The sequence below is a fragment of the Hylobates moloch genome, unplaced genomic scaffold, assembly GCF_009828535.3.
Source record: "Hylobates moloch isolate HMO894 unplaced genomic scaffold, HMol_V3 SCAFFOLD_14, whole genome shotgun sequence".
Classification (NCBI taxonomy): domain Eukaryota; kingdom Metazoa; phylum Chordata; class Mammalia; order Primates; family Hylobatidae; genus Hylobates; species Hylobates moloch.
The window spans coordinates 62,432,968-62,458,590 of record NW_026652289.1 but is presented as its reverse complement, the minus strand read 5'-3'; the positions used below and the strand labels follow the sequence as shown (position 1 = coordinate 62,458,590).

Genomic DNA, 25,623 nt, shown 5'->3' with positions numbered 1-25,623 from the left:
CTAAGAAAATATCAGCTTTATTGTGTAGTACAGTGAAGTATCATATATTCTAGCAAATTAAATTCTAGAATTATTCTAACCAGTGCTTTCAGAACATTTGTAGATGTTGGCACGTAACTTGTGGATTTGGGAGATTTGACAGTAGATTATCAGATTTTTTTTTTCCAAAAGGTGGAAATCTAAAGATTCAAGCAGTGCATGAAGATATGATGACAGAGGCCAGGCGTGGTGGCTCACTTGAGGGCGGATCACTTGAGGTCAGGAATTTGAGACCAGCCTGACCAATATGGTGAAACCCCATCTCTACAAAAAATACAAAAATTAGCTGGGTGTGGTGGCACACGCCTGTAGTCCCAGTTACTTGGGAGGCTGAGGCAGGAGAATCTCTTGAACCCAGGAGGCGGAGATTGCAGTGGGCCGAGATCACACCACTGCACTCTAGCCTAGGTGACAGAATTGAGACTGTCTCTCCAAAAAAAAAAAAAAAAGATACGAAGACAGAAACATCACCTGTTATCTTACCACCCAGAGCTAACAATTAATGATTCTAGACACTGCTAACATTTTTATTTATAAAAATATCGGCCAGATGCGGGGGCTTGCACCTGTAATCCCAGTACTTTGGGAGGCTGAGGCAGGTGGATCACGAGGTCAGGAGATCGAGACCATCCGGGCTAACACGGTGAAACCCCCGTCTCTACTAAAAATACAAAAAATTAGCATGGTGGCAGGCACCTGTAGTCCCAGCTACTCGGGAGGCTGAGGCAGGAGAATGGCGTGAACCCAGGAGGCAGAGCTTGCACCACTGAGATCGCACCACTGCACTCCGGCCTGGGTGACAGAGCGAGACTCTGTCTTAAAAAAAAAAAAAAAAAAATCATACCATGCCTGCTGTTTGAAATCTGCTTTTTTCATGTAACCCAACTGTTATTGATAGCACACCATGTTATATCATTGTTTTGAAGCTGCTTTCTATTCTATTTCATATTACTAGTTGCTACAAGATTGCACAGCATAGAACTAGACCATTGGGTAATGCAGGAAATTGGAAACTACCTAAATGTTTAATGTAATTTTCTATATCCAATGGTATAGTTGTCTGCTGTGCAATGTTGTAGCACTAGCCACGTGGGCTACCTAAATTTAATTAAAATTAGAAGTAGAAATTTGGTTCCTCAGTCACATTGGCCACATTGTACATGCTCAGTGGCCACTTGTGCTTAGTGGCTACATATTAGGCAACACAGATAGAGAGCATTTCTATCATTGCAGAAAGTTCTGTTGGGCAGCACTGTTCTAAGCAATCAAATTTATAACTATCCTTATGGATACACTTATACAGACATTTCAGATGATTTCCTGGAAAAATTCCTAGAGATGGAATTGCTGACCCAAAAGGTGTGCACGCACAAATGAAACTGATAGGTCAGGTGCAGTGGCTCACGACTGTAATCCTAGCACTTTTCGAGGTTGAGGCCGGTGGATCACCTGAGTTCAGGAATTCCAGACCAGCCTGGCCAACACAGTGAAACCCCGTTACTACTAAAAATACAAAAATTAGTCAGGCATGGTGGTGCATGTCTGTAATCCCAGCTAACTGGGCGGCTGAGGCAGGAGAATCATTTGAACCCGGGAGGCAGAGGTTGCAGGGGGCCAAGATCGCGCCATTGCACTCCAGCCTAGGCGACAGAGTGAGACTCCATCTCAAAAAGAAAAAGAAAAAGAAACTTTAATACATATTACTAAATTGTCTTCCTTATCAGTAGTGCTAATTTAGACTTCCACCAATAGGGTTTTCATTGGACAGGCTTGAAAAGAAAGAAAGGCTGGCCGGGCACAGTGGCTCATGCCTGTAATCCCAGCACTTTGGGAGGCCAAGGTGGGCGGATCACGAGGTCAGGAGATCAAGACCATCCTAGCTAACACAGTGAAACCCCATCTCTACTAAAATACAAAAAATTACCCGGGCATGGTGGCAGGCGTCTGTAGTCCCAGCTACTCTGGAGGCTGAGGCAGGAGAATGGCGTGAACATGGGAGGTGGAGCTTGCAGTGAGCCGAGATTGCGCCACTGCACTCCAGCCTGGGTGACAGAGTGAGACTCTGTATCTCAAAAAAAGAAAAAAGAAAGAAAAGAAATGCAAGTAAGACATATGTAATACTTTTCCTGTACCCAAGGTGGACATGACCCAAATTTGCTGACCTCTAATTTCATGAACTATAAATGGGTTTCATTTTATAAAATAATTCATTTTCTAAGACATTTTTGAGGAAATAATACTAGATGGTTAAGTTCCCACAAAAAGTAATTTAATTTCATAGTAGAGAACAATTTTTATATTAATAGTTTTACAGAATCTCACATTTGAATGAATATGAATTTCATTTCTTTGGGGAATGCCAGGGGACTGTTAAAATGCTTTGGAGCTGTGCTTCTTACAGGCAGCACAGCATTCTCAGAAGCAGTCTACTGAGCTCTTCCAGTGCATGTACTTCAAAGACAAAGACCCTGCCACCGAGGAGCGTTGCATATCTGATGGAGTTATTTATTCAATTAGAACAAATGGTGTGCTTCTATTTATACCAAGGTATGTTACATCTAATGCAATGGTGCATAAGAAATCATAGTTAAAAGTGTAGAACACAAACTGTACATTAGATATAATTTATTAAAATATTTAAGCAACTAGTTATCATATGTACATAATGTAATGTATAATTCAGTATATAAATGTGAAGATTAGAGGCCAGGGGTGGCTCACGCCTATAATCCCAGCACTTTGGGAGGCCAAGGTGGGTGGATCACCTGAGGTCAGGAGTTGGAGACCAGCCTGGCCAACATGGTGAAAGCCCATCTCTCCTAAAAGTACAAAAATTAGGCCGGGCGCGGTGGCTCACACTTGTAATCCCAGCACTTTGGGAGGCTGAGGCGGGCGGATCACGAGGTCAGGAAATTGAGAGCACGGTGAAACCCCGTCTCTACTAAAAATACAAAAAATTAGCCGGGCGTGGTGGCGGGCGCCTGTAGTCCCAGCTACTCGGAGAGGCTGAGGCAGGAGAATGGCGTGAACCTGGGAGGCGTAGCTTGCAGTGAGCCGAGATTGCGCCACTGCACTCCAGCCTGGGTGACAGAGCTAGACTCCGCCTCAAAAAAAAAAAAAAAAAAAAAAGTACAAAAATTAGCCGGGCATGGTGACACATGCCTGAAATCCCAGCTACCTGGGAAGCTGAGGCAGGAGAATCACTTGAACCCGGGAAGCAGAGGTTGCAGTGTGCCAAGATTGTGCCACTGCTCTCCAGCCTGGGCGACAGAGCAAGACTCTGTCTCAAAAAAAAAGAAAAAAAAAAAAGTGAAGACTGGAATGTGTGTGTGTGTGTGTGTGTGTGTGTATATATATATACACTTCTATATCCATTTTAGGGTCTTTCTTATCCAGCAGAATACTTTGTTTCCATCTGCTAAGGTGAAATAAATACTTGGAGGTAAACCACAGGAAAAGTGATTTTAATCTAGGAGAAAAACTAGTATTCTAGATAAGCATACAAGATCTGTGTACTAAGAATACATTGTCTCTGGATTTATATTCTGGTCATAATATAGGTTTGGGATTAAAGGTGCTGCTTATCTAAAAAATAAAGATGGTTTAGTCATCTCATGTGGCCCAGATAGCTGTTCTGAATGGAAACCAGGATCCCTTCAACGATTTCAAAACAAAATTACCTCTACTACAACAGATGGGGAATCTGTTACGTTCCATTTGTTTGACCATGTAACTGTAAGTCTGTATTTCTATTAAGTATTATTAATATTTTAAATGTAAGGAATAAATAATGTGTTTAGTAATATGTATTTTCTTCTCTATGCTAGGTAAGAATATCCATACAGGCCTCACGTTGCCATTCTGATACAATCAGACTTGAAATAATTAGTAACAAACCATACAAGATACCAAATACAGAACTTATTCATCAGAGTTCCCCCTTGCTGAAGAGTGAGTTAGTGAAAGAAGTAACTAAATCTGTGGAAGAAGCTCAGCTTGCTCAAGAAGTCAAAGTAAACATCATTCAGGAGGAATATCAAGAATATTGCCAAACAAAGGGAACTAGCCTATACACACTTCTAGAGGAGATACGGGACCTAGCTCTCCTGGATGTTTCAAACAATTATGGAATATGAGAGGCTCTTACTTCACTAAGAGCTGTCACATGTGAATATTTTACAGTCTTTTCAAACTTAACATTTAATGTGTGTCACTCAGTGCTCTAGTCAATCAGGACTGGGTACCTATTTCACATATATGTAAATGTTCTCAGCCAGGTACGGTGGCTCACACCTGTAACCCCAGCACTTTGGGAGGCTGAGGCAGGCGGATCACGAGGTCAGGAGATTGAGACCATCCTGGCTAACATGGTGAAACCCAGTCTCTACTAAAAATACAATTAGCCCGGTGTGGTGGCATGCACCTGTAGTCCCAGCTACTTGGGAGGCTGAAGCAGGAGAATTGCCTGAACCCAGGAAGAGGAGGTTGCAGTGAGCCAAGATCACGCCACTGCATTCCAGCCTGGGTGACAGAGCGAGACTCCATCTCAAAAAAAAAAAAAAAAGTTCTCTCATTCATTAAAGTTGCATTAAATAAAGTATAATTAGGTCACTATGGAAACTGAATTTTCAGTAATGAGTGGACAGTAAGTGGTGGCTCTGCAGATTGCTAGCCCCTTTCTAATAAGTTTAATAAACCCAAAATTATTGGTTATCTTGTCTCCAATCAGTTCTTTCAAATGTTTTATTTTTCCAGTAATTACGTTTGGGTCATAGGCCCCTCTGACATCTGTCGGGTAATTTTCAGTCACTTTCAGATAATAAGACTTAGTCCTGAGTCCACTTCTTCACTTAAAAACTCCTATTTCATATTTGATTCAACCCTTACCTGCTGTCTCCAGTACTAGCTGGGAATAGGACACAGGGCGGTGGTAGGATGCGCAGGTAAAGTTCTGTCACAGGCCTTCCTTCCCACTCTCCCACTTTGATGAGGTGCATTGGCCTTCCCCTTGTTGGAAACTTGTTACTTTGCCAGCAAACACCCCACTAGAAAAATTAACTCTTGGCTGAGCGCAGTGGCTCACGCCTATAATCCCAGCACTTTGGGAGGCCGAGGTGGGTGGATCACAAGGTCAGGAGTTCAAGACCAGCCTGGCCAAGACGATGAAACCCCATCTCTACTAAAAATACAAAAATTGGCCGGGCACAGTAGCTCATGTCTGTAATCCCAGCACTTTGGGTGGCCGAGGCGGGTGGATCACAAAGTCAAGAGATCGAGACCATCCTGGCCAACATGGTGAAACTCCATCTCTACTAAAAATACAAAAATTAGCCTTGTGTGGTGGCAGGTGCCTGTAATCCCAGCTACTTGGGAGGCTGAGGCAGAGAATTGCTTGAACCCGGAAGGCAGAGGTTGCAGTGAGCTGAGATTGTGCCACAGCTCTCCAGCCTGGGCAACAGAGCTAGTCTCCGTCTCAAAAAAGAAAAATTAACTCTTCTTTCTCAGTTATCTAATGTAGTTTGTGAGGGTAGACAGAAGCCTGAACAGGCCCTCCTGAGGAAGCAGTTTCTATAGGCATTGGTGGCACCTTGAAACTGCTCTCCATCTTCTAGCTGATCCCCTATTGGCTGCAGTTAGCCACAATCCTCCTAATGCACATGTCTCTTGGCCCATCCCTGTGGCAGTTCCCAGCAAGCCCACAAACCCCTCCCCCACCCCCATCCCAGATGTTCTTGTGCTCAACTTCCTGGCTTTTCTTAGATGTTTTTTTTCTCTTTTTTTTTTTTTGAGATGGAGTGTCGCTCTGTCGCCCAGGCAGGAGCGCAGTGGCACGATCTCGGTTCACTGCAAGCTCTGCCTCCCCGGTTCACGCCATTCTCCTGCCTCAGCCTCCCGAGTAGCTGGGACTACAGGTGCCTGCCACCATGCCCAGCTAATTTTTTTTTTTTTTTGTATTTTTAGTAGAGATGGGGTTTCACTGTGTTAGCCAGGATGTTCTCGATCTCCTGACCTCGTGATCTGCCCGCCTCAGCCTCCCAAAGTGCTGGGATTACAGGTGTGAGCCACCACGCCTGGGCTAACTTCCTGGCTTTTCAATCAAACCATCTTTGTCACTTCCTGTCCCCACCTGAAGTCAGAAAGGCTGAAGGGAAGATGCCTGCCTGTCCTGGCTTTGCAGATGGAAGCCACTATAGCACCATCACTCTGCCCTTTCCCCAAGGAAAAAGAGAGTGAGAGCCCAAGTGCCATGGAAGATCACTTGAGGCCAGGAGTCCAGGACCAGCCTGGTCAACATAGTGAGACACCATCTCTACAAAAATTAAAAAATTAGCCAGGCATGGTGGTACATGTCTGCAGTTGCAACTACTTGGGAAGCTAAGGCAAGAGGATTGCCTGAATCCCAGGAGTTTGAGGCTGCAGTGAGTTAGGACTGGGCCACTGTATTCCAGCCTGAGTGACAGGGAGACTAACACACACACACACACACACACACACACACACACACAACAGTGGCGGGGGACTGTGGGTAGGGGTGAGGGGGCGGGGTGGGAGAGCCTTTCCTAACACTAACCTTTCTTATTTGTAACTACCCCCTCTACCTGGCAGGAAGAACTCCAATCAGGTGTTCTCATGAATTGGCTAACACATCTACCCTCAAAATCAGCATTCCTAAAATCTGCCTTATCCCCTCAATCTTATTTCTGTATCATTATTGTACATGTGCTTCCCAATACTTGGAATCTCCTCCACCAAAAGCAAAGTCTTTCCTATAAATCCTCCCTAGATGCTATGTTCCCCATGATACTTTGCAAGTTTCACTCCAACTAGTCAGTAAGTTACCAAAAAGCATTCTTTGAACTACCCTAGCACCTATGAGGGCCAGGCAATATATCAGCCTTTCATGTGACCTTTTAACTATTAAAGTAACTCCTTAGAAAGCATGTAAAAATCTTGTATTTACCAAAAGTGTAAACTGCAGAACTATATAGCAATGAGAAACTCCTATAAAGCCTGTAGATAGTTTTTAAGATAACTTTTACTTCTTTTAAAAAAATTGACATTAATATTCAGTATATATGTACATCTCAAAACTTTACCCAGGCTGGGCGCGGTGGCTCACACCTGTAATCCCAGTACTTTGGGAGGCCCGGGGGGTGGATTACCTGAGGTTAGGAGTTCGGGACCAGCCTGGCCAACATGGTGAAACCTCATCTCTAATAAAAATACAAAAATTAGCCGAGCGTGGTGGCACATGCCTGTAGTCCCAGGTACTCGGGAGGCTGAGGCAGGAGACTTGCTTGAGCCCAGGAGGCAGAGGTTGCAGTGAGCCGAGATTGTGCCACTGCACTCCAGCCTGGCCAACAGTGTGAGACTCTGTCTCAAAAAAAAAAAAAAAAAACTTCACCCAGACTACTCTGGGCATACTGTCCATGGATTAGCCCTGCTTTGCAAGGAGCAGTAAAAAACAGAAACAAAACCTCCCAACTTAGTGAAAACAAGGCATTCAATGACAGACCAGCAGCAGAAACTGCTTATTACCTACTAATCATTTTATGAAGAAATACCTATATAAAAACAAACACTAAAGAGAACAAATAGATTTAACTAAAGTGACAAGTTAATTATAAATAAATACCAGATTATCAGATTTTAAACAATAATCTATAAAAGTTTTACTACCTAAGGATTTTCACTCCAAGAAGAAAAAATACATAGTAACACCAAGCTTGCAGGATGATGACTTAACAGATACATTTTCTCTTAATGGAAACTCACCTAGCTTCAGTAATATTTCTGGATGTAGCATCAAGTTGCTGTTGCACATTTTTAAAAGACTGGTCCAGCAGTGTTTCCTCTAGTTTTAATTCCTCTTCATTTAAAGTATTGGCAATAGCATCATTACATGGATTGTCTAGAATGTCTTCATTTAATCCATTTGACTCCTCCTTTTGATCCTCATCAGTATTAACCTCTGCAACCGTGTGTGCCCTGGGTGTATTCGTTAACATATCTGAAAGAAATCATACCATTATTATTCATTATAAATACCTGATCCAATCTTACCGCATAAGTACAAACCTCTTCAAAAGCTTAGTTTAGTAAAATGAAGTCTATGATCACTTAATTATGATCACTTTATTCTAAATAAATCTTTTTTTTTTTTTTTTTTGAGATGGAGTCTCGCTCCGTCACTTTGGCTGGAGTGCAATGGCGCGATCTGGGCTCACTGCAACCTCCACTGGGTTCAGGTGATTCTCCTGCCTCAGCCTCCCGGTAGCTGGGATTACAGGTGCCCATCACTACACCCGGCTAATTTTGGTATTTTTAGTAGAGACAGAGTTTCGCTATGTTGGCCAGGCTGGTCTCAAACTCCTGACCTCAGGTGATCCACCCACCTCAGGCTCCCAAAGTCCTGGGATTACAGGCATGAGCTACCATGCCCAGCCAATAAGCCCATTTTTATACAATTAAGATCCATTTTAAATGCAAGAGAGGCCAGGCCCAATCCCAACAATTTGGGAGGCTGAGGTGGGAGGATCACTGGAGCTCAGGAGTTCAGGACCAGCCTGGGCCACATAGTGAGACCCCATGTCAACAAAACATCAAAAAAAAAAAAAAAGAATTAGCTGGGTATGGTGGCGAACCATGATCGTGCCACTGCACTCCAGCCTGGGTGACAAAGTGAGATCCTGTAACAAAAAAAAAAAACAAAAAAAAAAGCAAAATGGTTTTGAATGTTATTCAACTCACACTCTTGGATCATAGTCAAATGTAACTGTTCTTATTCAAAATCAAACTACTATTGGGCGGGCACAGTAGATCATGCCTGTAATCTCAGCACTTTGGGAGGCTGAGGCAGGCAGATCACTCAAGGTTAAGAGTTTGAAACCAGTCTGGCCAATATGGTGAAACCCTACCTCTACAAAAAATACAAAAATTAGCCGGACGTGGTGGAACACGCCTGTAATCCCAACTACTCGGGAGGCTGGGACAGAAGAATCGCTTGAACCTGGGAGGCAGAGGTTGCAGTGAGCCGAGATCAGCAACTGCACTCCAGCCTGGGCAACACAGCGAGGCCCCATCTAAAAAAACAAAAATGAAAACTACTAGAAAGAGGTCTAATAAAAACTAAATGCATTTAAGTTTTATGTCAGAATGATCCGTAAGAAACTTTAAAGTACTTATTTCCATTTGGACAAATTTTAAGTTGTATATGATAAACAGAGGTGAGTTTTAAATACCAACTGCCAGGTATACTTGATATTGACAGCAAGGAAGCCACTGCCATCAAGAATAATGCTATCTTCATGCAATGTTTCACGTGGTACTAATAAAACATCCATTTATAAAGAAAAAGTAAATTGGCCAGGTGCGGTGGCTCACGCCTGTAATCCCAGCACTTTGGGCGGCCGAGGTGGGCGGATCATGAGGTCAGAGGATTGAGACCATCCTGGCTGATACGGTGAAACCCCGTCTCTACTAAAAGTACAAAAAATTAGCCAGGCATGGTGGCAGGCACCTGTAGTCCCAGCTACTCGCGAGGCTGAGGCAGAAGAATGGCATGGACATGGGAGGCAGAGTTTACAGTGAGCCAAGATCATGCCACTGCACTCCAGCCTGGGTGACAGAGAACGACTCCGTCTCAAAAAAAAAAAAGAAAAAGTAAATTCAGCAGGGCGCAGTGGCTCACACCTGTAATCCCAGCACTTTGGGAGGCTGAGGTGGGCAGATCACTAGGTCAGGAGTTCAAGACCGGCCTGGCCAATGTAGTGAAACCCCTTCTCTACTAAAAATACAACAACTAGCCGGGCATGGGGGCACGCACTTGTAGTCCTAGCTACTTGGGAGGCTGAAGCAGGGGAACTGCTTGAACCCGGGAGGCAGAGGTTGCAATGAGCCAAGATCACGCCACTGCACTCCAGCCTGAGCCACAGAGCAAGACTCCATCTCAAAAAAAAAAAGAAGAAGAAGAAAAGAAAAAGAAAATGTAAATTCATCTTAACTAAAAAAAAAAAAAAGTAGCCAAAATAATTCTCACTTGAAAATGTTAATATATTGGGTGAAACTTCTTTTACAACATGGTATTCTAGTTATTATAATTCTTTTTTTTTTTTTTTTTTTGGTAGAGACAGGGTCTCACTATGTTGCCCAGGCTGGTCTTGAACTCCCAGGCTCAAGTGATCTGCCCACCTCAGCCTCCCAAAGTGCTGGGATTACAGGCAAGAGCCACTGTGCTGGGCCTATAATTCTTATTTTTCCATTTTGAAAGGAAAAACTGAATTGGAAATTAAGAAAGATATACGCAATCCTGCTTACTTCATTCAAAATAAACTTGCAATTCTTTCTAAATATAGTTTTAACAAATTTGGTTATGTAGTTTCCAAACCCACAATGTGTGTTAAAAACAGCAAATTTAGGCCAGGTACACCAGCTCATACCTGTAATCCCAGCACTTTGGAAGCCCAATGCTGGAGGATTGCTTGAGACCAGAAGTTCAAGGCTGCAGTGAGTCAAGATCACACCACTGCACTCTAGCCTGGATGACAGACTGACACTATTTCTAAAAATAGTAGTAATAATACATTTTTTAATAAAGCAAATTTTCAGGCAGTTTTAGAAGTGAGAAAGGAATGCTACAGATAAGCAAATTAAACAGCTACTTTCAAAAGTACAGCTCACAACCAAGTGACAAAACACAAGAAAAAGCATTTTTTTTTTTTTTTTGGGACAGAGTCTTGCTTTGTCACCCAGGCTGGAGTGCAGTGGCCCAATCTCAGCTCACTACAACCTCTGCCTCCCGGGTTCAAGCGATTCTCCTGCCTCAGCCTCCCAAGTAGCTGGGTTTACAGGCAGGCACACACCACCATGCCCAGCAAATTTTTGTATTAGTAGAGATGGGTTTTCACCATGTTGGCCAGGATGGTCTCGATCTGACCTTGTGATCCACCCGCTTCGGCCTCCCAAAGTACTGAGATTACAGGTGTGAGCCACCGTGCCCAGCCTCTTTTTTTTTTTGAGATGGAGTTTTGCTCTTGTTGCCCAGGCTGGAGTGCGATGGGTTCATCTCAGCTCACTGCAACCTCTGCCTCCTGGGTTCAAGCAGTTCTGCCTCAGCCTCCCAAGTGGCTGGGATTACAGGTGCACACCACCATGCACAGATAATTTTTGTATTTTTAGTAGAGATGGGGTTTCACCATGTTGGCCAGGCTGGTCTTGAACTCCTGACCTCGGGTGATGGCCCACCTTGGCCTCCTAAAGTGCTGGGATTACAGGCATAAGCCACTGCACCTGGCCTATTTTTTTCTTTATGTATTATTATAATTATTGTCCTAAAGGTAATAGTATATGGCACATGCTTTAAGGAGTCAGGGAAGAATATGTTTATTAAGAATTTAAAATCAATTTTAAGTGATTAAAATAAATTCTTTTTTTGAGAGAGAGTCTCACTCAAGTCACCCAGGCTGGAGTGCAGTGGCACGATCTTGGCTCACTGCAATCTCCACCTTCTTGATTCAAGTCATTCTCATACCTCAGCCTCCCAACTAGTTGAGATTACTGGTGTGCACCACCACACCTGGCTAATTTTTGTAATTTTAATAGAGATGGGGTTTCGTCATGTTAGCCAGGCTGGTCTTGAACTCCTGGCCTCAAGCAATCCACCTACCTTGGCCAGATTACAGGCATGAGCCACCACACCTGGCCAGGAGATTAAAATAATTTTTTAAGAGGTACTCAGTTATCCAGAAAACCATCTTGGATTCATTTATTCTTTAAGGAACACAGACATTCTCTCTCTCCTCTCTCACATACACTGTCTCTAAAATATACATAAACTTAATATCACACTTTTCCACTCCTAGAAGTATTTTATTTTGGGGGCTAGCAGAGAAGTTAAAATTTCCAACATGTCCTTGATATATTAATGATAGCATATAAAATCTGGCATAAAGTTTACCATTTCCTAGGGACTGACTATTACTCAGCAGCTTTGCCTGCCTTCTTTCCAAGGCCAGTTGTTTATTTCTCTCAATTCTTTGTTGTTGCTCTTCTGTTAGGCTTCTACTTGACTCAGAAGCAAACATCTCACTTTCAGATAAGTTTGTCAGAAAGGGATCTAATTCAGTAGCAGTGACATCATGTTCATTATTCTCCGCAACTTCATCTGCAATAGAAAAGAAATAGTACATCTGTGGTGTTAGACTAGTTAGAGAAGGGCTTCTCATTGAAAAAGAATTTAAAGTGGCAAGGTGCCAGACCTGAAAAAACAATGTGTGAGGTATAAGAATGTTGTGAATACATGCTCGATTCAATTAAATAAGAAATATTTATAAATCAGTTTAAAGAGGAATGCTAAGTCAAATAAAAATACAATTTAAAATATGCATGAAGGCCGGGCACGGTGGCTCATGCCTGTAATCCCAGCACTTTGGGAGGCCGAGGCGGTTGGATCATGAGGTCAGGAGTTCAAGACCAGTCTGGCCAACATGGTGAAACCCCATCTCTACTAAAAATACAAAAATTAGCTGGGCATGGTGGCGCGTGCCTATAATCCCAGCTACTCAGGAGGCTGAGGCAGGAGAATTGCTTGAACCGGGACCCGGGAGGTGGAGGTAGCAGTGAGCAAGATGGCGCCACTGCACTCCAGCCCGGGCTACAGAGCGAGACTATCTCAAAAAAAAAAAAAAAAAAAAAAGCAAGGAAACAAAAAGTTCTTGATTGTAATTAGGAATATTTTATGCTTGGCCTAATCAAAGAGCTTAAGGAATACAAACCATATTCTTGTTCTACATTAAACCAACACATTTCAATAGTTTCCCAGTGTCTATATGGGAAAAGGTAATTTTATTACATTTTATTTTATTTTTTGAGACGGAGTTTCACTCTTGTCACCCAGGCTGGAGTGCAATGGTTCGATCTTGGCTCACTGCAACCTCCACCTCCCAGATTCATGTGATTCTACTCCATCAGCCTCCCGAGAAGCTGGGATTACAGGTGCCCACCACCACGCCCAGCTAATTTTTGTATTTTTAGTAGAGACAAGGTTTCACCATATTGGCCAGGCTGGTCTCAAATTCCTGACCTGAGGTGATCCACCTGCCTCAGCCTCCCAAAGTGCTGAGATTACAGGCGTGAGCCAATGCACCCGGCTAGTAAAAGGTAATTTTATGTAGGACATTATCTTTTGTTGAGTTAAACACAGACAAATGAAAAAAGAAAAGAAATTTAAAACTTTATGGACATATTTCCAAATTAATTTCTTTTTAAATTCAGTGTGGTTACATTATAAGTAATATATTATTAAAGCCCTGTAAACCAGTTAACTCAAGGTAGGATGTCCCCAACATGATCCACAGTGGTATTAAAGTAAATAATAGATCTTCCATTTATATTTCATTTAAGAATTAAGAAAAACTATGTTTTACTAACATATTTAAAATAAGACTGGCAGTGGTTAACTGTCCCTTGTCCTTATGACAGAGTTACTGTCTGATCTGTGAGCCACTCTATAGGCAAGATCCATATTATAAAAGGGTGGAGAATGGGGCCCCCACTGACTTTACAATGTCAGATATACAGCTGTTTCTGATTGCCCAGTCAAATAAACTGATGGATTTCATCTTTAACCAAACAACCCCAACAAAATGCACAAGTGTTAGGTTAAAAAGATTCTACAAAATAACAAAATGCTTGTAGGTAGAACAGAAGCACAAGCAAAAGAATAAAAAAAAACAGCAGAGCTCACACTTTACTGTCTATCTACATCATCCATATTATGAAATTTAAAAAAAGATAAACCCCATCACATCCGACAAGTTGGTAAAAAATTCAAGTCACCATTTGAAATATTTATATACATTATGCTTGTTCTATGTATATATTATGCCTTGAAATATGAGCTAATTATAGAAAAACTATCACAATTAAAAAAACATTTAAAACATAAAGACAGACCTTTACAATTATTTCAGTGAGATTTAAAAATCATGATACTTAATTCAGCCCTTTACAATCAAACTCCCTTTTAAGGTTTCTTCCTTAATAGTGAAAAACGAAAAGCCACTTTTCCTTCCTGACATGGAAAACAAAAATGTAGGAAGAAACTAAAATGGCCTCCATTGTCAGGAAATACTGATAGAGTATATGTACGAAACATTGCTGAAGCAGTTAAGAAACAAGCATTAGAGCCACTTATGAGCCGGATGCAGTGGCCCACACCTGTAATCCCAGCACTCTGGGGGGCCGAGATAGGCAGATCACCTGAGGTGAGGAGTTCAAGACCAGCCTGACCAACATGGTGAAACCCCACCTCTACTAAAAATACAAAATTAGTCAGGCGTGGTGGCACATGCCTATAATCCCAGCTACTCAGGAGGCTGAGGCGGGAGAATCGCTTGAACCCTGGAGGCAGAGGTTGCGGTGAGCCGAGATCACACCACTGCACTCCAGCCTGGACAACAAGAGTGAAACTCGGTCTCAAAAAAAGAACCACTTATGAAACATGGGGTTTTTAATGTGCTTCCTCTTACGGGGTTGCAGGATTCTAAATCAATAACAAAATACATAAATAACTACTTTTTTTTGTTTTTTTCAAAAGAGATGGGGTCTCACTCTGTCACCCAGGCTAGAGTACAGTGGTATGATCATAGCTCACTCCAGCCTCAAACTCCTTGGACTCAAAGGATCCTCCTGCCTCAGCCTTCTAAATAGCTGGGACTACAGGTGTTGACCACTCTGGTCCCTAACTCCTGGCTTCAAATGAACTCAAAGAACTAATTTTGACTGGGCAAGGTGGCTCACGCCTGTAATCATGGCACTTTGGGAGACTGAGGCAGAAGGATTGCTTGAGAACAAGAGTTCAAGACCAACGTGACCAACATAACAAGACCTCGACTCTATTACAAAAAAAAGTAAAAAAAAAAAAAAAAAAAAACCTACTTTTTATGAACCAAGAAAAGAAAGGTATCTTCAGTAGTAAATGACCTATTTATATAAACAATATATTTTTGTGAGAAGCAGCTGGTTCCTTTGAGTAGGATTAAAATGAGATTTAAAGCTGGGTGCAGCAGCTCACGCCTATAACCCCAGCACTTTGGGAACCCAAGGTGGGAGGATCACATGGACCCAGGAGTTTTGAGACCAGCCTGCGAAACATAGGGAGACCCTTTCTCTACAAAAAAAAAAAAAAAAAAAAACCTTGGGCAGGCAGGTGGTGCACGCCTGTAGTCCAAACTACTCAGGAGACTGAGGTGGGAGGATTGCTTAAGCCCTGGACGTCGAGGATGCAGAGCTGTGATCATGCCACTGTGCTCCACCCTGGGTGACAGAGTGAGGCCCTGCCTCAAAAAGAAATAAGTAAATAAAAATGAAATTTTAAAAAATTAGAAGTACACGTGAAATTCATTTACTGCAACATTCATTGGCAAGTGATTATGGCAAAGCTAAAGCTAGAAATATTCAATGTGTTGCAGGATGCCATCAATGTAGTAAAGACAAACTAAAACATAAGTAAACTATATAAAAATTAAAGGGAAACAAGTGCAATGCAAAAGGAAACAGCATGGGGGAGTCAGAAATGATGGGAGTGGGGATGCAACTGTAACAGTGTAATGGGGAGGCTTCACCAAGTTGTCATTTGAGCACAGTTTGAGGAGTGTAAGACAGTCATGCAGACTTGAGGGGTACAAGGGAAGAGTGTTCCAGGCAGAGTATAACAATACAAAAGCCTTAGAATAAAAATGTGCCTGAAATGTCCAAGGAACAGCTGGAGGCCCAAGCACAGTGGCTCACACCTGTAATCCCCGCATGTTGGGAGGCCAAGGCAGACTGTTTGAGGCCAGGAGATACAGACCAGCTTGGGCAACATAGTGAGATCCTGTCACTACAAAAACTAAATTTAGGCCGGGCGCAGTGGCTCACTGGCTCATGCTTGTAACTCTAGCACTTTGGGAGGCCAAGGCAGGTGGATCAACTGAGATCAGGAGTTCGAGACCAGCCTGGCCAACGTGATGAAACCCTGTCTCTACTAAAAATACAAAACTTAGCCAGGTGTGGTGGTGCACACCTGTAATCCCAGCTACTGGGAGGCTGAGGCAGGAGAATCACTTGAACTGAGGTGGAGGTTGCAGTGAGCCAAGATCGCACCACTGCACTCCAGCCTAGGCAACAGAGTGAGACTCCGTCTCAAAAAAAAAAAAAAAAGTATATTACAAATCACATCAGTGTAGAAGTAAATGTATTTAATCAACAAATAAAATGGTCAAAACATTTTTACTTTTGTGGTGCCTGATCAAAAAAATTTGGAGACTATTAAGATACAAATGAAATATATGACACAACAAACAAAAATCTCAGATTCAGTTCTCTTATTTGTACCCTGTATTTCAGTATGCTTGTAATTCTCTGAATGGTCCATGTTAATTTATCTCGTTTTTTTTTTTGAGACAGAGTTTCACTCATTTTGCCCAGGCTGGAGTGCAATGGCGCGATCTCGGATCACTGCAACCTCCACCTTCTGGGTTCAAGCAATTCTACTGCCTCAGCCTCCCGAGTAGCTGGGATTACAGGCATGCGCCACTACGCCAGGCTAATTTTTTGTATTTTTAGTAGAGATGGGGTTTCACCATGTTGGCCAGGCTGGTCTCGAACTCCTGGCCTCAAGTGATCCGCCCGTCTTGGCCTCCCAAAGTGCTAGGATTACAAGCGTGAGCCACTGCGCCTGGCCTTAATTTATCTTTTTTTTTTTTTTTTTTTTACTGCCATAGAATATAGAGCCTGAAATCCAAGTTAATTTACACCTCTGCATAGGTGTCTCCCCCATTCAAAATCACCTCTGCCTGACCTCTACTGTTCATTCAAAATACTTTTTTTCTTTTTAATTTCTTTTTTCTTCCTCCCACCCCCAAATCAAAATTCTTCTGAATCCTCCTTTGTGAAGCTCTCCCTTTACCCCCAGGGACATGTAACTATGCTCTCCTTTGCATCCCACCCTGTGACCTACTCATACCTCTAATTACAACACCTACCACACTACTGGCAATGCTGTATGTCTGATTCATTCACTACTGTATTTGTCCACAAAGGGGCCTGATCTTAGTCATTTTTTTGTCCCTGAACCTTTATCACATACCAGGCACCTCAAAAAGTAACCCAGTAGTATATGCTGTGGAATTTAGAACTGTAATAACTCATTCCTTTACATATACCCAATCCTATGCCATCAATACATACATATTTTACCAAGAAATTTAAATCATGGATTATTTAAATCACATTCCTTCACATATTTAAAAGTAGTTTATAAATAACTTTAGGGAATTCTACATGGAACCTGTATTTTCTTCCACATCTGTTAAAAGTTAAAAAACAAAAACAAACATGTATGGAGCCATCGCACAGAAAATCTGATAACTATACAGACCCTGTCGGCAGGAACCATCTGTTTTAATGTGTGTGACTGTCTATGGTTGCACTGTACAACTAACAAATGCAATCAATACCAGGAACAGTCACAAAGGTCTCACTAAAGTCCTACATCCGAGAGCTGCACTCCAAGTGAAATGCAAACTTTCATCATAAATTATTTTGCCTAATTTCCCAGTACCACTTTATCCAATGGTGTATATGTATATGAACACTTTATCTTGATATATATTTTTATTAACAAGTGCTATATAGGATCAGTGGGTCACCAGAGTTCTCAAAAGTTCATATTCTACAACAAATTTGATATACAACATTCTAGATGTACCAAGGCTTTTTTTTTTTTTGAGACAAGAGTCTCACTCTATCACCCAGGCTGGATTGCAGCGACGCAATCTCGGCTTACTGCAACCTCCACCTCCTGGATTCAAGTTAATTCTCCTGCCTCAGCCTCCTGAGTAGCTGGGATTACAGGTGTGCGCCATCCCACTCAGCTAATTTTTGTATTTTCAGTACAGATGGGGTTTCCCCATGTTGGTCAGGCTGGCCCCAAACTCCTGACCTCAAGTGAACTGCCCACCTCAGCCTCCCAAAGTGCTGGGATTATAGGCATGAGCCACCGCACCCAGCCCACTACCAAGGCATTTTAACATACCTATTTATTGTACTTTACCATACTTTAATTATATACACAATATGGACTAAGGATCTGGTCCTATAATACTGCCTCCTCTAACTATTTCTATTCTTTCTTTTTTTTTCAGACAAGGTCTCTCACCCTATTTATTGCCCAGAGTATAGTGGTGTGATCCTAGTTCACTGCAGCCTTGAACTCCTGGGCTCAAGTGATCCTCCCACTTCAACCCCCTGAGTAGCTACACCACACCTGATTAACTTTTTAAAAATTTTTGTAGATGGGGTCTCACTCAGTTGCCCGGGCTGATCTCCAACTCCAGGATTCAAGTAATCCTCCCTCCATGGCCTCCCAAAGAACTGGGGTTGATCCAAAGGTAATAAGTTATCAATTCAGTCAGTTACAGATCAAACTCCTTGTTCTACTCTTTCCTCCCTTTTCACTACTGCACTTGACTAGTCTTACAAAAAAAAAATAACCAAGCCAGGCGCAGTGGCTCACTCCTATAATCCCAGCACTTTGGGAGGCCAAGGTGGGCGGATCACAAGGTCAGGAGTTCAAAAACAGCCTGGCCAACATGGTGAAACCCCGTCTCTACTAAAAAAAAAAAAAAATACAAAAATTAACGGGGCATGGTGGCACGTGCCTGTGATCCCAGCTACTCGGGAGGATGAGGCAGGAGAATTGCTTGAACCAGGACCCAGGAGATGGAGGTTGTATGAGCCGAGATCATGCCACCACACTCCAGCCTGGGCTACAGAGTAAGACTCCGGCTCAAAAAAAAAAAGTTGACCAGGCACAGTATGGCTTGAGGCCAGGAGTGTGAGACCAGCCAAGGCAATGCAGGGAGATCCCCATCTCTACAAAAATTTAAAAATTAGCCAGGCGCAATGGCATGCACCTGTAGTCCCAGCTACTCAGGAGGCTGAGGCAGGAGGATCCCTTAAGCCTAGGAGTTGAAGGCTGCAGTAAGCTATGATTGTGCTACTGCACTCCAGACTGGGTGACAGAGCAAGATTCTGTCCCTAAACATGAAACAAAAAAGCAAACTGCCGGGATTACGGGCTTGAGCCACCACACCCTGCCTAGATCTATTTCTAAAAGCAAAATTGTTATAAAATAGATAAACCTATACTCTTACCATTATTGCTAACAAAATCTTCATGTAAAATAGGGAGATCAAGTCGAATTCGTTTTAAACAGGTCTGAAAATGAAAAGAGATTATTTATTTTTACCTCTTTACCAATCATGTTGGGGGGGAGATAATTTGCTATTACTTTTCCCTCTCTACCAAAAGAGATTTCAAAATGAACACTTTAAACAGCAAATTAGCCTCAACTAAATCTATCCTACCATTTAGCATGTGAATGATATTTATAATCATCTCAACACTTACCTGAACTTCCTTTTTACTTCCCAGGTATTCAACTCTGTCAATAAAATCCTCAAACTGCAGTTTAGGGAATAGCCTATGTGCCCAGTGCTCCATGTGTCTGATAAGCATCTTCAAGTCTTCAGCCTGGCACATAAAAATAAAAATGCTAAACTGGAGTCTCATTCTCACAGCTGACCCCGTCAGCAACTTTCAGAACTGAAAAGCTATGCCAAAATCACTGGGGTCATTTTATAAGGTTGAAAAACTTATAAAAGGAAGTTTAGTAAGAAAAATATTGGCCAGACACAGTGGTTCACGCCTGTAATCCTAGCACTATGGGAGGCCTAGGGGGACGGATCACTTGAGCTGAGGAGTTTAAGACCAGCCTGGGCAACATGGTGAGACCCCATATCTACTAAAAATACAAAACAACAGCCAGGCATGGTGGTGTACACCTGTGGACCCAGCTACTCAGGTGGCTGAGGTGAGAGGACTGCCTGAGCCTGGGGGGCAGAGGTTGCAGTGAGCCAAGTTCACACCACTGCACTCCAGACTGGGTGACAGAGAGATCCTATATCCAAAAAAAAGAGAGAAAATTATTAAGAACTTAGAGGACTACAGTCTAAAAGAGCACTGGAGACAGGTTTTTTGTTGTTGTTGTTGTTGTTTTTCAGAGAGATTCTCGCTTTCTCACCCAGGCTGAAGTGCAAGGGCACAATCTTGGCTCACTACAACCTCAGCCTCCCAGGTTTAAGCAATTCTCGTGCCTCAGCCTCCCAAGTAACTGGGATTAGAGGCGTGCGCCACCACACCTGGCCTAAATTTTGTATTTTTTAGTAGAGAGGAAGTTTTGCCATGTTGGCCAGGCTGGTCTTGAACTCCTGGCCTCAAGTGATCTGCCCACCCCGGCCTCCCAAAGTGCTGGGATTACAGCATGAGCCATAGCATCCCGCCTGGATATAGATTCATAAAAATTAGATGAAAAAAATCCCAGTACAAAAACTTAATAAAGTTGGCCAGGCACAGTGTCTCACGCCTGTAATCCCAGCACTGTGGGAGGCTGAGGTGGGTGGATGACTTGAGTCAGGAGTTCCAGACCAGCTTGGCCAACATGGTGACACCCCATCTCTACTAAAAATACAAAAATAGTGGGGCGTGGTGGTGGGCACTTGTAATCTCAGCTACTTGGGAGGCTGAAGCAGTAGAATCGCTTGAACCCAAGAGGCAGAGGTTGCAGTGAGCCAAGATCGAGCCACTGTACTCCAGCCTGGGTGACAAAGGCAAAACTTCATCTCAAAAAAAAAAAAAAAACAAGAAACACTTAATAAAGTTAAAAGACAGTAGGCTGGGCAGTGGCTCACGCCTGTAATCCCAGCACTTTGGGAGGCTGAGGTGGGCGGATCACGAGGTCAGGAGATCAAGACCATCCTGGCTAACACGGTGAAACCTTGTCTCTACTAAAAAATACAAAAAAAATTAGCCAGGCCTGGTGGCGGGCGCCTGTAGTCCCAGCTACTCGGGAGGCTAAGGCAGGAGCATGGCGTGAACCTGGGAGGCGGAGCTTGCAGTGAGCCAAGATTGCGCCACTGCACTCCAGACTGGGTGACAGAGCAAGCAAGACTCCATCTCAAAAAAAAAAAAGAATATATTAGAAACACTTGAAAAACTACAAAACTCTCTAAAAATATACTATCTGCAAAAAATTATACCTACACTCCTACATAATTCAAAAATAGATTTCAAAATGTGCATTTGTAAAGTGATTGACAGTTACTAAATGTATTCATTTTTTAACCACACTTTACTGACATTTATTATGAACCAGGGACTGTGCCACATCTTGGGGACACATAAGTGATTGATACAGGCAGAGTCCTTGCCCTCATGAAATTTAAAATCTTTGAGGTAGACAAAGTAAATTTTATTCCTCTAAATTATAAAGTAAAAACTGAGACTTACAGACACAGGTGTGATTTTCCTATAGCCAAGGTTTAAGTAGCAAAAAATGAGACTACACAAGACATGCTTTCTAATTCTTCAAACAGTTCCCTTTCTAGTACATCACAACTGTTTCTCAAGAGATATGACGACTAAGGATAGTATCTTAAAGCATTCTGAGATTTCCAAGATCATAATGGGTCCACATTTTTATTGCTATTTTAAAAAACAAAGGTCTAACATAAAAATCAGACAGTTCTTACCTCATGACCTTTACCTTTGAATTTTGCCTTATCAAATACATGCCTTAAGGCTGGAAGTCCTCTCTCTGAAATTAATCTGTGAATAAAAATATGTTTTTAATTTCAAGTTTTATTTGCTTTTTTTTTTTGAGACGGAGTCTCACTCTGTCACCCAGGCTGGGATGCAGTGGCGCAATCTCGAGTCACTGTAAGCTCGGCCTCCCCCAGGTTCACGCCATTCTCCTGCCTCAGCCTCCCGAGTAGCTGGGACTACAGGCACCTCTCACCGTGCCCGGCTAATTTTTTGTATTTTTAGTAGAGACGGCATTTCACCATATTAGCCAGGATGGTCTCAATCTCCTGACCTTGTGCTCCGCCCACGTCGGCCTCCCAAAGAGCTGGGATTACAGGCATGAGCCACCATGCCCAGCCTAATTTCAAGTTTTCTAGAGTTTGGTCCAAAGCAAGACCATAAGAAAAAATATGTTCTGCTGAACTAAAAAAAAGTTTTTAGAAATATAAGAGCTCCAAATCATACCAACCAAAAGTTTATAACATTAGAAGAAAAACAACGGATATTAAAAATAAAAAGTATAAATATATAAGAATATAGTAAATGTACCTCTGAGCATCCAGCTTGGGTATATTTCTTTTAACTGTTCTCTTTGCAGGTACAGGAACAGGTGCTCCATTTCCTGACTCTGGTGAAACATACCACGATTCAGTATTACTGTACTTAAATAATTTGTATTATTTATTATTATCATTTCCAAGCTGATAACTAAACATGGGACACCTTTTTTTGAAACAGGGTCTCATTCTGTTGCCCATGCTGGAGTGCAGTGGTGCAATCTTGGCTCACTGCAGCCTCAAACTCCTAGGCTCAAGCGATTCTCCTGCCTCAGCATCCTGAGTAGCTGGAAGTACAGGTGCAGCCCACCACACTCAGCTAATTTTTAAATCTTTAGTAGAGACAAGGTCTCGCTATGTTGCCCAGGCTGGTCTTGAACTCCTGGGCTCAAGCCATCCTCCTGCCTCGGCCTCCCAAAGTGCTGGGATTACAGGCAGGACCCACTGTGCCCAGCCTCCATTTTTTTTTCTTTTTTCTCCTCAAATATCTTTTACCACAGCCACCACACCCCGGCTAATTTTTGTATTTTTAGTAGAGACGGGGTTTCACCATGGTGGCCAGCCTGGTCTCAAATTCCTAACCTTGTGATCTGCCCACCTCAGCATCCCAAAGTGTTGGAATTACAGGCATGAGCCACCGTGCCTGGCCTCACAGCCTCCTTTTTAAAACTCTCTATACATACCTTCATCAGGCTCAGTTCCTTCACCATCTTGTCTCTCTGGAGAGGCTGGAGGTGGGAAAGGAGGAAAAGTTTCATCTTCTACATGCTCATAATCTGGTAGGTCAATCGTGCCATTCTCCTGTGGTTCTAGCATCTTTTCCTCTAGGGGAAAAAATTAAAGTTATTTGTATTCATATATAGTTATTTGTATTCATATATAGTCTCCACTATATAGACAAGTTCTACCTGCAGTCATTTCATGTGTTTCAATCAGTTAGACCACATTTCAAACTCGCACATCATGAAAAGTAGAGAAGATACTAATTATGAAAAAAAGACTAGCCTAGAAATATAAGTTCCAATGGAGACCCTAACACTAAACAACTATATCATTTTGAGCAAATCCTTTTACCTCAACTATTGAGTTTCCCCTACCATAAAAAGATGAATTTGACTTTTCAGAGGGTTTCAAACTGTGATCCAATAGGGTATGAAATACGCAGGATATAGGTACTTCACTCCCACTTCAATTAGAGCTGCTTAAAAAAAAAAAAAAATCTGGGCTGGGCGTGGTGGCTCACGCCGGTAATCCCAGCACTTTGGGAGGCCGAGGCGGGCGGATCACAAGGTCAGGAGATCGAGACCATCCTGGCTACACGGTGAAACCCTGTCTCTACTAAAAGTACAAAAAATTAGCCGGGCGTGGTGGCGGGCGCCTGTAGTCCCAGCTACTAGGGAGGCTGAGGCAGGAGAATCGCTTGAACCCAGGAGGCGGAGCTTGCAGTGAGCCGAGACCGCGCCACTGCACTCCAGCCTGGGCGAAAGAGCGAGGCTCTGTTTCAAACAAAAAAAACAACAAAGCATCAATTCCTGATCGTGACCCACTGTAACTTCAAGTAAGCTACAAGAATCTATACCAGGGTTCAGACCTTTGAGGCTGACAGCGAGCTTTGAGTTTGATGACAGTACCTGAAATGTATTAAGTGTACTCAGGAACTGGCCAAGCATGGGGTGGGGCTTGTCAGGAAACTGGTATTTCTTCTATTTGTAGTGAATAAGATGCTCAATAGATGACTTTTACTCCTCGTCAATGGTCGCATAACTGTCTCTTTTTAGACATTTATGAAATTGTCTGAACTTCCTCTACTTCTCAAACTCCCAGAAGAGTGAAGGTAACAAATGTTATGTCCAAACCACGGTTTGTTCCCAGACCCTGGTTTCCAATGCCCACCTTCTTTTCCAAGAAGTCCAAAGAGACGCCCCTCATCGCAAAGGAAGTGCTACTGTGCTGCCTCGATGTCCCCCTTGGGCGCCATCCCTTAAACATCGAACCTCCCATACCTCTTCTCCAGCCGTCCCCCTCATCCTCGTTCCCCGCCTATCCTCTCTTCAACTTCATTCATCCAACATTCGCTGGGGGATTTCTACATTGACACGCCCCGGACAGAAGCCTGGGGTAAAGATGATCAGGAACACGTTCCCTCCCGCTAAGCGGCTTGGCAGAGTAAGAGGGAGCCCAAAACCTAAGCAACCAGGATACGCGCCCACCTCCCCGCCTCTCCAGGCCGGGTCAGGTCGACCTCCCAGCCTCCTGACTCCCTTCCTGCGACAATTAGGCTTTCCCGCTAGTCTGTCTGGCTCCCTGGCTCTTCCATCTGGCTCCCTGGCTAGTCCCTCTGACTCCCCTCTCCCTGCAAGAACTTCATTGGCCCGCCAGCCAGCTCTCACCTCACACAGAAAACACGGGCCACAGCGCGGACCTAGGCGTGCAGACTAAGCGCGCTTCTCGCGATACTCGGGAACTCCAGGGGCGAGAAGGGCTCGCAGCGTTTGGCGCCAAATCCGCGCGGGGGCTGGGCGGGGCCTGCAAAACCCGCCTCTCAGGTTCCGCCCACCACGCCGGTCCCGCCTCCGGTCCCACAATTTCCGCCCTACTGAATTCTTCAGAGGAACTCAGTTAAGCCTCCTTATTTGCATAAAGTTAATACTTGTTATTCTGGGCTTTTTCTTTTTTTTTTTCTTGAGACTAAATCTCGCTCTGTCACTCAGGCTGGAGAGCAGTGATTCGATCTCGGCAGACTACAGTCTCTACCTCCCGGGCTGAAACGATCCTCCCACCTCAGCCTCCCTTCCCCGACTAACACCACCACACCCAGCTAATTTTTGTTTTAATGGGTTGGTTGGTTTGTTTGTTTTGCAAAGACGGGCATTAGCTGCCCAGGCTGGTCTCGAACTCCGTAGCTCAAGGGATCTTCCCACCTCAGCTTCCCAAAGTGCTGGGATTACAGGCGTGAGCCACCGTGCACCCGGCACTTCAAACCTTGGAAATAGGTCTCGGTTTTTGGAAAACTGAGTTGTGGGAGGAGGAAAAAGGACAGAGGCAAGCAATAGTGAATAAGAAATTACCGCTTCTTCAGAGTTCAAAGCAGAATGCCTCGAACTCAGAGTTTTATGAATTGTTTATTGAATAATAAGCTGAGAAAAGAGGTGGTAAAGAGAGGAAAAATAGGGTTGAACGTAGACACTGGCCGGGTGCGGTGTGGCTCACGCCTGTAATCCCAGCACTTTGGGAGGCCCAGGCAGGCGAATCGCTTGAGCCCAGTAGTTCGAGGCTGCAGTGACTAGGATCGCACTACTGGAGATCCAGCCTGGGTGACAGTGAGACCTTGTCGCAAAAAAAA

General features: G+C 43.3%; 2 protein-coding genes and 1 non-coding gene across 18 annotated transcripts in view; 1 reads left to right on the top strand and 2 right to left on the bottom strand.

The window, feature by feature from the left end:
- Positions 1 to 4,752, top strand: part of DIS3L (DIS3 like exosome 3'-5' exoribonuclease) — a 42,481-nt gene extending 37,729 nt beyond the window's left edge. For 6 of the 9 annotated variants that reach the window (XM_032174459.2, XM_032174462.2, XM_032174457.2 and 3 more), the window contains 3 exons: positions 2,441 to 2,586; positions 3,600 to 3,774; positions 3,867 to 4,746. In XM_032174459.2, the coding sequence (XP_032030350.1) occupies positions 2,441 to 2,586; positions 3,600 to 3,774; positions 3,867 to 4,175 (630 nt within the window). In that variant the 3' untranslated portion in view covers positions 4,176 to 4,746. Of the gene's footprint in view, positions 1 to 2,440; positions 2,587 to 3,599; positions 3,775 to 3,866 lie in introns of all 9 variants that reach the window. The other 3 variants (XM_032174461.2, XM_032174460.2, XM_032174458.2) reach the window with 1 other exon arrangement.
- On the bottom strand, positions 8 to 24,730 carry TIPIN (TIMELESS interacting protein). 8 transcript variants are annotated; one of them, XM_058427330.1, is made up of 10 exons: positions 24,671 to 24,730; positions 22,964 to 23,104; positions 22,273 to 22,351; positions 21,672 to 21,747; positions 19,492 to 19,614; positions 19,236 to 19,299; positions 11,996 to 12,202; positions 7,816 to 8,050; positions 1,964 to 2,107; positions 8 to 1,703 (listed from the first exon to the last, which is right to left on the bottom strand). In XM_058427330.1, the coding sequence occupies exons 2-9, from the start codon at positions 23,094 to 23,096 to the stop codon at positions 1,996 to 1,998; spliced, it is 1,029 nt and encodes a 342-aa protein (XP_058283313.1). In that variant the 5' UTR covers positions 23,097 to 23,104; positions 24,671 to 24,730; the 3' UTR covers positions 8 to 1,703; positions 1,964 to 1,995. The 8 variants fall into 8 exon arrangements, with proteins under 8 accessions (XP_058283313.1, XP_058283310.1, XP_058283314.1 ...); XM_058427327.1 differs by having other exon boundaries at positions 8 to 2,107; XM_058427331.1 differs by having other exon boundaries at positions 8 to 2,101.
- Positions 17,415 to 17,550, bottom strand: LOC116482800 (small Cajal body-specific RNA 14). Its single transcript, XR_004252063.1, has one exon. It is a non-coding gene; the product is annotated as a small Cajal body-specific RNA 14 (non-coding RNA).
- Positions 24,731 to 25,623: the final 893 nt, after the last annotated feature.

Excerpts from the sequence above, each read along its gene's own strand:
- TIPIN (XM_058427327.1), bottom strand. The coding sequence starts at position 23,096 with ATGCTAGAACCACAGGAGAATGGCACGATTGACCTACCAGATTATGAG. Across the intron at positions 21,748-22,272 it reads CCCAAGCTGGATGCTCAGAG|ATTAATTTCAGAGAGAGGAC; the intron begins GTACATTTACTA and ends TTTTATTCACAG. Across the intron at positions 19,300-19,491 it reads GAAGTAAAAAGGAAGTTCAG|ACCTGTTTAAAACGAATTCG; the intron begins GTAAGTGTTGAG and ends TTTCATTTTCAG.